Below are 12,500 nucleotides of genomic sequence, written 5' to 3'. Positions count from 1 at the left end.
CAGGGGCTGGGGCCTTGTCTTGTCCAACACCATGGTCTGCGGTAATGTGTGACTGTTAAAAGGCTGGAGACAAGGTGCAAAAAGAGTGTGGGTGACCCGACACTGAGGCTCTTCATGCATTCATCCGAATCCCAGACCACGTCATTCCTCATGCCCTCCACTAGGGGGACAGACGTCTCTCCTCCTCCTCCTCCTCCTCCTCCTCCTCCTCCTCCTCCTCCTCCTCCTCCTCCTCTTCCTCTCCCTCTCTCACTTCAGTACAGCCATTTCTTTCTCTTCTTCCTCTCTGTTTCTCTGTGTCTCTCTCCTTCTGTCTCCCTCTTCCTCTCCCTGTCTATTTCGCTCTCTCTCTTCCTCTCGCTCTCTCACCTTGCCTCTCTCCATCCCTCACGTGAACTCACACAAAGCTCACTTTACTTGTTACTAACTGGAACTGTTACTTAAGGAACTTCTTAGGGACCAAAATGATAACACATTGGTGTTCAATCAGGTTTGAAGCTGAAGACATACAAGTAACAAAGCTGAAACGTGACAAGGTAGAAATACAAGTAAAAGAGACAAGACATACTGTATGAAAGTGAAAAGTACTGTATGTAAGAAGTACAAAATTGAGACAGGCAGACAGACAGATAGAGAAGCTAGGAGAGAGCCATGTCTAACCCCAAGGTAATGGTGGGGGTGTCATGGCTAAGTGATGGCGCTCAGAGAGAGCACATGAATCTACGCATGGCTCCAAGGTACCAACCAGGATTCTGGGACTCACACAAGTTACTTAATATTTCACGACCTGTCGCTTCTTTTTTCCCTCTGGGAATCTCTTTTCTCATCCTTGTACTATTGCACCTCTATTTCTTCAGGGATAGCAATTCTTGAAGTTTAATGTGAAATAAGAGGTCTTTGTGGTCGGTGGAAGTTTGCCCGGAATCTTTCCAACACACCTATTTCTTTTCTTTCAATTGTGTTTGTTTATAGTAAAGCACTCTGTCTTGCAAAGGGGCTACACAAACTCAATAAGAGTTTTGGCAAAAGGAAGTTCATTTGCATGTCATTACCACATCAAACCTACAGACTTGAAAGGGATGCCTTGATTAGAAACAGCACAGAGTTGTGTTCCCTTCTCTCTCTCTCTCTCTCTCTCTCTCTCTCTCTCTCTCTCTCTCTCTCTCTCTCTCTCTCTCTCTCTCTCTCTCTCTCTCTCTCTCTCTCTCTCTCTCTCTCTCTCTCTCTCTCTCTCTCTCTCTCTCTCTCTCTCTCTATCTCTCTCTCTCTCTCTCTCTCTCTCTCTCTCTCTCTCTCTCTCTCTCTCTCTCTCTCGGCCTCTCACTCTCGGCCTCTCACTCTCTCACAGTCTTTATTTCCACCTTCATCATCACACCTATCCTACATAATTGTTCTCTAAATGTGTGTGTTGGTGTGAAAGAGTGCATGCAAAGAATCTTCACACACACACACACACACAAATACACACAAACACACACACAAACACACACGCACACACAAACACGCACACATGCACAAGCACACACACACGCACACATTCTCCTTCCCACATCCCTTAACCCCTCCTCTCTTCCTCTCCTTCCCACATCCCTTTCGTCATAGACGGCAGCAGGCAGGCTGTTTATCAGGACATGGACAGTAACGGGGGGATAACTACTGGAAGCAGTCCTTCAGTGCACAGCCTACACCCAGCCTCCACCCTGCCTCCACCCAGCCTCCACCCTGCCTCCACCCAGCCTCCACCCAGCCTCCACCCTGCCTCCACCCTGCCTCCACCCTGCCTCCACCCAGCCTCCACCCTGCCTCCACCCTGCCTCCACCCAGCCTCCACCCTGCCTCCACCCAGCCTCCACCCTGCCTCCACCCTGCCTCCACCCAGCCTCCACACAGCCTCCACACAGCCTCCACCCTGCTACTGATCAACATACAACATGCCAGGCCATGCCTCCAAAGATATGTTTACAGACATGTTGAATGCACTACAGCGTCCCAAACAGTGCAGATAACGTCCCAATCAAGGACACTCCTACGCCTGTCCTCTCCTAATATTTGAGCATGAGAACCAATACACAGCCTTCCATTATGCCCGGTCCACTAATTAGATAGAGAGCACTCACAAATACAAAAGACTTGGCTTTCAGAACCGCAGTGATGCTCATCAGTAAATAAATGGGACGCTACGCGGCTCGGCTATGGCTGTTTTAATTGGAAATGCCTTGCTATTTATCAAACCTTGTGAGCTAATGCAATTGTGCAATTATCTTGTTAAATCATATTAATTACAAGTAACAATGGAGTCAACACTAATCAATTGGAACTTGAAGAGGTGGGGAAATTGCGTTCTGACAGAATCTTCAGCCATGAACTGGGCCAGGACTGGAGATACACACGGACCTTAATCTCAGCTAATCAGGTAAAATCATTACCCTGGGTGGACTGGACGAGTGGGGAGGGGGTCTGTGTGTGTGTGTGTGTGTGTGTGTGTGTGTGTGTGTGTGTGGGAGAGGTGTGTTTGATCTCTTTCTCCCATCGTACCAACACTAGTTACTGGGTGTCTCTGTTAGTCTCTAAGCTCTGTGTAACCAAGCCCAAATATAGCACACACACACCAACACACATGTTGAGTGTATTGGACTGTACAGTTATAAACAGTTATATACTGTACAGTATACAGATAGCTCTCTATCTAAATAGGGGTCGGGGCATGATGGAAGGCTGGTTGTTGGTTGTCGTGCTCAAACACTGGGAGGAAGAAGTCATCTACAGGAAGTCATCTACAGGAAGTTATCTACAGGAAGTCATCTACAGGAAGCCATCTACAAGAAGTCATCTACAGGAAGCCATCTACAGGAAGTCATCTACAGGAAGTCATCTACAGGAATCCTTCTACAGGAAGCCATCTACAGGAAGTCATCTACAGGAAGTCATCTACAGGAAGCAATCTACAGCGCCTTCACTGACTGGCTGCTATATTTACACTCACATCTGTCCGATTTTCTTTGTCACATCGACAGCCTGCGTCTGCATCCACAGTCTTCATTACTGTCCATGAGAGCTTGGGCAAACCCCCACTGATACGCAATCAATTTCACACTCAGGTAGAGAGCGATCGAGACAGAGAGAGAGGTGAGACAAAGACATAGAGAGGGTAGATTATTTAAAAAAGTTTTGTTGGAGAATACGTGTAAGAACATGGGCTCGAATTGCTATTTAATCCATAAATATATTTGATCTGCACACGTTTTGAAACAACCACGACCACATATACATGTGCAATGCGTTCAATCTGGCCAACATCACAAACACACGCCCATCCCCTGGGCTTCTAATGTCAAGGTTGACTACAGGTAATCCCCGCATGTCCAAAACAATACACCTAATACACTTCTCCGTGTGGCTGACATTTACTTGAGGTAAGCTGCGGTGGGGGAAATCTTGGGCAGTCCAAGGGGAAATCCACATGGAAATGGGCCATAGGATGAGGAGGCAGAAAGGAAAATGGGAATCTAATTTGTTTTCGTGTCTATAGCAACAGCGAGTGCAGGGTGGCAACATACAATGTGGTCTGGTCTCATCCTCCCTGAACACTCCAATACCAGGGTTGAACGAGGGCAAAGAAATGACCCAGATGCCATCACAATATACATTTAACATCCTTCTGTTGTGTACTTGTATCGAGAAAAACTCAAGTTGTCGTACACCCATGTATATTCTCCATGATCCTACAGCAAGAACAAAGCACACTGCAGCTGGTTCATGTATTCAGGTAAGACCAGCCCCTCTCCACATGGGCCCGCACTGGGGACAGGGTTGTGTGTGTGTCAGCTTCCAAGCCCCCAGCCTTAGTAACAATGGCAGGGGCTTTGCCTGGATATCAGTTCCTCTTTCCAACCTGCACTGCTGCAGACTGACACATGGGATTGCCTTTCTGTTGCTTTTCCACCTCGGCAGGGGCGAGGCTTAGCGTGTCACTAACTAGAAGTCAGCCCTTCCAGTGGAAAACACAGAAATCAAATTGCTCCGGCCCCCTAAAGATAGTCTAAATAAACATGACAGTGCTTTCCAGTCCTGGATGTATGGCCAGACTGTGTGCATGTGTTGCGTTATTCAAGCACACTTACTCCACAAAACACCAAAGGTAGAAAGATTAAAAAAAGGATTAAGAGGTACAGAGGGCAGTCCAAACATGGTGCAGGTTAAAAGTTCCTATAAATACATTTGAATCAACGACATGCATTTTCATTGGGAAACATGATTACATTCAGATCCCCCCGAAAATCAAACGTTGAGCGAAGACTCAAGCATGGTCATAGCGTCGTGGTCCTGGGCCAACATGCCCGTTCTCTTTACAGAGACAACGTTTTCTCAGCAAGCCAACTCATTTAGTGGTTAGATGAACACGGTTGATGTGATAGGCTGCTACGTTGCCTTAAGCCTTGTGATCTCCTTGTTTCTATCCCGAGAGGACTGTTGTTCATGACTCACTCTGAGAACATCCCCTCTGGTTGGATAAACAGAAGCATTGTATGGTAACAATCATAAACGGAGGACCGGGAGACATTTTCAGCTCTTTTTATGGCTGGGATGGACAGGAGGCTGATGCATGGGTTATGATTCCAGAGGAAAATCATTAGGTGAAGGTTCATCTGCAGATGAACAGTACATGGTGCATTCGGAGGGCCGCTACACCCAACAACGGTATCAATTTTTCCCCAGTTAATGAAAGAATTGATCACACTTTGGCAAAGTTGATCTGTCTACATTTTGTGTAAACACAAAATTGAATTAGATTCCTATCGATCCTAGGCTTTCTTGTGAAATTTATCATTCATTGTTGATGAGAACAAATTCAGTTTTTCAAAAGGTCAATAGAAAACAATTTTGATTACTTTTTTCTTCTCCATCGCAGCATTCACTTCCTCGTAAAGTGAGGTGTACCTCAATAACAACACATTTATCTACCTGCTACAAAGTATCCATGGCAAGAATGTGGACTATCAATCATGGGGGTGGGTCAAGCTCAGTGGTTAGAGCATGTGAGAGCACATCAAAAGTTTGCAGGTTCAAACCCCGCTCGCATCGTACGTTGCTTTGGATAAAAACAACTAAAGAAATACATGATCATTATTATGTCTGATATCAACCACCCAGCCAATAGTAAATGCCCCCAGGCTCATAGCAGGAAGTATCAGTATCAAGAATCAGAGTTTTGATTGAGGCACACTACATCTAGGTATAGATCTAATAATACTACTAATAGGGGAGTCAGGTGGCTGAGCGGTGAGGAAATCGGGCTAGTAATCCAAAGGTTGCCAGTTCGATTCCCGGTCATGCCAACTGACGTTGTGTCCTTGGGCAAGGCACTTCACCCTACTTGCCTCGGGGGGAATGTCCCTGTACTTACTGTAAGTCGCTCTGGATAAGAGCGTCTGCTAAATGACTAAATGTAAATGTAAATACTGAATCCCAGTAATGTAGATCTACATACATGCCAGAGAGGGAGAACAATCCGCAAAGTCGCTTTGCGAAAAACGTCAAACCCCTAATGCATGAATCTGTTCCTGATCAACACAAAGCTCAAGAAGGAGACAAGTGTTTTACACCTATTTTCATGTCCTCGCTCTCTCTAACAGCCAGTCAGTATGTTCAAGGCCAAAACAGCCCTCTCGCCAAACCTCATGTAGCCTTCACACACTCCCATCCAGTACTTGCAGACAGCGTTGGCATAGCAACAGGAGGAGGAAAGGAGAAGCCCCCCCCCCTTTCCTCCTAACACACACACGCACACACACGCACACACACACAGACACACTCCCACCCAGCCAACCCAGCCATCCTCCCACACCTGTTCTTCCTCTCTTCTCCCTCTACAGAGAGTCTCCTGTGTTCTGTAGCTTCCCTCGAGGATCCATGGCAACCCGACACGGTGAAAGCCTGACGTGTCCGTGCGGACTCAGTGCCTTAACGTGTGGCATGTTCTCTCACACTGACTTCCGTGTTTTGTGCGTCTGTGCTGGATTCTGCACTGTCCCCAGTCCTGTGTGTGACAGGGTTTATCCAGACCCAGTTGGCTCTGAGCTGGAGCCACAAAGTGACCCGGGCCTCTCAGGAGAGCTCAGCGGCAACATAACAGGCGCTTTGTAAAGCGGGGCAGCGTGGAAGTCCTCCGGTTATATTTTGGAAGGAGTTTGTTCTGGGACTTAATTAGGAGGCGCCCAGCGTTTTGAGAGGGCTAAGTGCCTCCGAGCTGCAGTCTAATAAGTAGGACGACTAACACAGCTCCCTCAATTACCTCTGTTCAAATGGAGACGATCGGCCCCTATTTTTTTTTGGCTCATCCGTTCCGATTATTTACTTATTCATTGATGTGCTCCTTGGGTAACACAAGGGTGGGTAACTCGGGAGAAGCCTGCTATTTTACATCCATCATCTGCGCCAGGTTGCTGAGTTAAGCTCAGTACAGCACAGTGCAGTAGCTCAGGCATAGCTGTGCACTCCAACCGCTGGAGGCCCGGAAGATTCTGGTTTCAAGCCCCGACTATATGGAGATGTTGGGACTGATCACCATCACCTGGGTAGCTCAGACACAAAGCTGCAGCGGGCTGTCACTAGGAATTGGACCAGAGAAGGACCCTAGCTGTCGAGGCATGTGAACCTGCATGGCGCCACAGGAAGGCGTTTAAGCTACAGCTCTCCCGGAGACCTGTAAAACAAATACTCAAGTCTTGAGAAATTAGTCTCAAGGCCAAAAAACCGTCGAGGTAATCTTCACCCCGTTTATTTCAGGAAGCACAGCCGTGTCTGCTGGCAGGCCAGGACGGACCTGGACAGCACGTGGGCCTTGCGGTGCAGGATGGGGCGGCAGGCCCGGCCGTGAGGATGGGCCGCGGATCGGAGCTTACCTGCAGTGCTTGTGAGGGCCGCTCAGAGTCTCGATGACGAAGCATTCTCCGTCGTTCAGGCAGTACGCCAGGTCCCTCTCGTGGCACGGCTTGAAGTGCTCCGAGCGCAGAGGGGGGGCGGTGGGAGCCGCTGCAAGGGGGGGGGGCGGGGGGGGAGGAGAGGGGAGGGGGGGAAAGAGACGTTAATTAGAGCACGATAAAAAGCAACCAGCACAAGGAAACGGGATCAGCGATTTGCACCAAACGCATCAACTACGCCCACGACCGTGTTTCAAAACAGTCATCAACATCACCTTGCCTAGAATGTACATGTCAACAAATTACAGTGCATCCATGGTCAGTCACACACGTATAAAAACTCCGAAACGTTTCCCCCGATGAAAACCAGGCTGACATCACAACCCGAGCCCCATAGACACTCCCTGTCCTCAGTTCCTGGTTCTGCGTGTGGAACTGCATGTCATCTCCCAACAGGCTATTACTCTCTCCTCAAGGTTCCATTATGGGCGAACGAGAATGAGCTGTCGTACTCTGTGTTGAGGCTAATACAGCCGCCTCTGTGTTTGTTTAGTCGGTGCTACGTCACCAACTGGAAGATGAATGAGGGATGGGTAATAATCTGTCTGGCTGTGATTAATATCGTCAGAGAGGTACACAACAGTTTGGGTAACTTGACTCCCCTGTCTCTCTGAGGGTGATTAATATCTCCAGGACTAGCGTTGCCTCCAAAAGGTCTGTGGGGGAGGAAGTCAACTTTGCAGATGTGGCCTGGTTTAGTGACGCACTCCTGTGATGACGCACACTAGAGCAATGAGAGTTCACTTCCAAAGTTGAACGTTTGCAGTATGAACCCAAGGATGGCGGTCGGATGTCTTGGCTCAGAATGCTTGCCACTCAGATGAAAAACCCAGAATGAGCACTTAACGTATGCTAACTAATAATTGTCCTATTGTAGTCAGAGAGTCAGTGAGAGTGGTGAGGGAGTCGGGCCAGGTAACATGAGGGGGAACAGTTGACTTAGAGATGTGGAGCTGAACTGAGGCGATGTTGCAGCTAATGAAGTTGAAAACAACGATAATCAGGCCAGATGCCTGAGGTCATCCAAACCATGCTTCTGGATTGCATATGAGAACCCGCAGGATGTTTGTGTGAGGATTGGCGTGTGTGTTGTGGGAACCACTGAGGAGAATCGAGGTGAGCCGCATATAAGTGTGTGTGTGTGTGTTTAATTCGGTATTACAGTACAGGCTAAAGCCTATCCTGACAGTCTCCTATCAGAGGACATTCCCACGTTTCAAGGACAGCACGCAACACATCTCAGAAGGGAGTCTCTGCACACACGACGGTGGCTGCACACCTCCTCTGTGACACTGGGCTGTTTACACAGAGTCCGGGAGCTGTTAGAGACTATTAACAACGTTGTGTCTCCTCAGGTGAGAAACAGACCTTTACTTTCTGGGCCACCTCTCCCAGGACCAACTCTCTTTATATCGCTATCTTTCTCTCTCTCTCTGTCTCACTCCCTACATCTCTCTCTACATCTCTCTCCATGTCTTTCTTCGTTTCTCTCCACAAATCTCACTCTATGTCTCTTTCTCTCTGCCTTTCCCTCTCTTTCTCCCCCTGTCTATGTCCTTATCTCCCTCCCTCCCTCTCCTCTTCTCTCTGGTGTGCTGGTGTTGTGCATGGTGGTGTTATAGGAGGTTAAGGGATGAAGTTCCCGCGGGCAAGCCGGTAATGGCGTCCTTCTGTAGTGCCGTTCCCCCAGAGTGCCTTGCAGGCTGACTGATAGCGAAGGTCGTCGGCCATCGATCGCACCACGAACGACATCCAGCACGACACAGAAGGAGGACAGGGAGAACGAGAAGAAATCTAAACTGACAGAGGGTTTCCTGTGGCGTGACACTTAGTGTTTGGAACAGGGAGCGGTGGTCGTTGTGGTATCCACAAGTACGCCAGACATCAAAGTTCCATCCAGGCGTCAGAATGCATTAGCGAGACAACACGTTGCAAGGACTGTAGCGGAAATTACTCACACACGGTACGTTAAACAAAGCCATTCTCCGTCTTTCTGAAAGGCTTTCTTAGTGAAAAGTATTTACAGTAATTGCCCTCTCTGGCCCATTTGTAGACCTTGCATCATTAGGGAGGATGCACTTCTGTGTGGGTAGTATAGCTGTTGTTGTAGTTAGGGTGAGGGTCCTTGGTTGTGCTGGGTCGGAACAAACACAGCTGATGTGTTCCCTGTTCAACCCCCTCGCTTCTCCTTGGCCCTGCTGTGCACCTTAGACAACACAATCCCTTTGTATACCTTGCATGATGCCATTAGCTAGATAGTCTCAAAACAGTGTTTCGAGTTTAAAAACGAATAATTGGCTTTCCCAATAACTTTTAATGGACTTGTTTTCTCTTTCTTTTTGTATTATTACTTCCCCAGTCCCCATGAAGCCCACAACACACCACAACATCCCTGCAGTCACCCTGACAGGGGTCACTGGCAATTTCCTGCTTCTAAAGGAAGGGCATGCCACCTACCCTTCCAAGCAGGAAGTGTCCCTCTGCTGTTTCCTGAGAGGCAACAATACAACTCCAATCTCCTTGGGGACAATGGGCAGGTCACAATGGGTAGCTCTAAGCAGGTGTGTGCATGTGTGTGAGTGTGTATATGTGTGTCTGTGTGTGTGTGTATGTTTATGTGTGTGTGTGTGTGTGTCCACCCTACAGCCATTCTCGTCCACTATTCCCCATTCAGCCGCTCCCATCACATCTTGTGTGTGTCTGTGTGTTTGAGGAAGTGCCACAGATGGACAAATTAAACGCTAAAAGCAGGAATTTGTTTTCAGGAATCAAACAAGGCCAATTTTCTTTCTTCAGAAGAGTGGGGAAAAAACATGGGGCACACACACACACACACACAAAGACACACACACAAACAGGCACAACAGTGAGGTCTGCTAAAAACATTGAAGTACCTCCTTAAAGCCTATCTCTGTACTTCAGTAATCACTTTCCTGTCCTGTCATAATGTAGAAACCAAAGGCAACAGAGAGCTGCTTCTGCATGCAGTGGAGGCGGGGTCTATCCATGGCATGACTGCCCACATGCTCCTGTAAAGACACCAGCCAACCTTCCACCATCCTGCTGAAAGCTCCATCCTTCCACCCATCCTGCTGTTTCTCTCTCTCTCTCTCTCTCTCTCTCTCTCTCTCTCTCTCTCTCTCTCTCTCTCTCTCTCTCTCTCTCTCTCTCTCTCTCTCTCTCTCCTCTCTCTCTCTCTCTCTCTCTCTCTCTCTCTCTCTCTCTCTCTCTCTCTCTCTCTCTCTCTCTCTCTCTCTCTCTCTCTCTCTCTCTCTCTCTCTCTCTCTCTCTCTCTCTCTCTCTCTCTCTCTCTCCTCTCTCTCTCTGTCTCTGTCTCTCTCCTTTTCAACCTGCACACTTCCTGAGCACTCTATATTCAGATCAATGTTAGCTTGGCTGCCTGGTAAAGCTGGTCGATGAAAAACAAGAAAGAGAGAGGGAAAAGAGAGAGGAGAGGGCAGGGGGTGAACAGGATTTTGGGAATATGGCACCGCGCTGTGGCACCGCGCTGACCAAGTGTACCTGGCTTTAGATTGCCCAAAGGCTATGTTTGAGTGGGATTGTGCATACGTGTGGGAGTGTGTGGGTGTGCGTTTGTGTGTGTTTACAAACCAAAGCAGTCATGCAAAACCCTGGTTTACTGCATTGCAGAGGCTTGTGTACGAACATGATGAGGATATGTGTGAACAGGCATATCTTCCTTCAGCAGCACAGCAACGCAGAATAAATCATACTTAGACAGGCGATACATTAAGCCCCCCTATATGTAGTTCACTGTATGTATTGTGTACACCATTCGTTATGATGAACTACCCACACAAATACAGTATGCAAAGATATGTTAGCATCAAAATGGTACCATTAGCGAGTGATAATGAGCTGACAAACCCTCTCTGTAGACTGCCACTCAGCACACATCTCTCAGCTCGGAGTGTGTGTACTGTTCATGTATGTCTACACCATCTCTAGGCCAAAACACCAGGTCCAAGTAGAAGATTCCTATTGGTGGGATTCCAGTGGAAAAGGACGAGGCGTTCCTTCAAATCTGGTTGCCCCCCCTGACGAAGGCTTGATGCCAAAAACACGCCAGTTTGTTTTGAGATTCAACACGACCATGCTGCGACAATCAAGTCATTTGACTCGTTTGAAAAGAGTGCCTCGGAGCTTTCTCGCATTTTCAGCACACACCTCGTAGCGTCTGCTGCACCTCACGCCCCGGTCCAGAGCCCCTAACCCACACCCTCTCCCTCTGTGCCGTTCAGTACCACACATCAAGTGCGCATAGGCCAGTGTTCATCGGCCAGCCTGTCTGCTAATGCCACTATATCTATGCCGGGCGTGAGTTCTGCTATCTAGCCGCTCCGTCACACACGGGTTGCCTCGGCGCTCCGTGGATCCAGGACGGGTGAGAGTTTAACTCTGGATGTTATCACACGGCTTCTCCAGTCTGGTCCTCTGGTGCTCCCTGGTGCCCCCTGGGCCGTAGGGCGACACGCCCAGCCACGCGTCAGGGGCAAACACATCTCTCACATGCCGCGTTGAGTCCGGTCGACGGCGACGACGGTGAGAGGATGGAGAAAGGGAGGGGGTGGAGAGGAAGAGAGGGAGGCAAGGGAGAAGGAGGAGAACGACAGGGACGATATGAAGAAGGAAATAGAGAGCTAGCAGAAGAGGGGTGGAAAAGGAGGTGGAGACAGAGTGAGAGTAGATTAGAGAGTAGGTTATTGTTCCGTGAGAATAGGTTTTTGATGACGTAAAGGAAATCGATGAGAATCGTTAAGATGTGTGCGTGTGTCCGTGCAAGTGCTGTTAAAACGTTATGGATGGAATAGTCTAGTCTACTTTACAATAACAGAAAGAAAAAAAAAACATTTCACATTCAAAGCTTCCCAATGAAAGCCAGTGACGCAGACATAAAGGATTCAGCCTCAACTTCACAGGGGAAGATTTCAAGGTGAGTGTGCAAGCTGACTGGAGTCTGAAAGACTACAGTATGCCTGGTTCTGTGGGAATAACTTTCACGTTTGACCAGTTTGGTATGAGTGTAACAGGCCTCTGTTTGAACTGTCTGTGTCTCCCTCCCCCATTCTTCCTCTGCCCCCATTTCTCCATATCTCTCTCTCTCTCTCTCTTTCTATCTCCAATATCACCCTTTCTGTCACCCCCCCCCACACACACACACTCATCCACCCCACACACACTCAAACAAACACACCATACAGAATTTCAAAATCGATTCGCCAGTTTTCTCCGCCACCCCCCCCTCCCACGAAACAGAGTGTGAGTTTCTTAATTAGGCTTCAAGAGGAAGTTATTACTTTTGGGACAGGCTCAATTGTCTTCACTCCGCAGCATCAATGGCTCTGGGCTCCTAATCATGCCACAGATAGGAAGAAAGGAAGGAAGAGGGAAAAGAGAGAGAGAGAGACTTGTAATGTTACTATTCGCCCAATCATCATCTAGATACGTCTATCAAAATGAAGACAGATCAGTAACCCCATTTATTGTCAAACGTCCAAT

At 48.2% G+C, this 12,500-nt stretch overlaps 1 protein-coding gene across 2 annotated transcripts in view; it reads right to left on the bottom strand.

The window, feature by feature from the left end:
* Positions 1-12,500, bottom strand: part of LOC134022578 (pro-neuregulin-3, membrane-bound isoform) — a 165,079-nt gene that overhangs the window by 66,351 nt on the left and 86,228 nt on the right. For both annotated transcript variants that reach the window (XM_062464210.1, XM_062464211.1), the window contains exon 2: positions 6,903-7,032. In XM_062464210.1, coding sequence (XP_062320194.1) covers positions 6,903-7,032 — 130 coding nt within the window. The remainder of the gene's footprint in view (positions 1-6,902; positions 7,033-12,500) is intronic.

This window comes from Osmerus eperlanus, chromosome 6 (assembly GCF_963692335.1).
Source record: "Osmerus eperlanus chromosome 6, fOsmEpe2.1, whole genome shotgun sequence".
Taxonomy (NCBI): Eukaryota; Metazoa; Chordata; class Actinopteri; order Osmeriformes; family Osmeridae; genus Osmerus; species Osmerus eperlanus.
The sequence above is the reverse complement of the archived record's forward strand: the minus strand, read 5'-3'. Positions and strand labels throughout refer to the sequence as shown.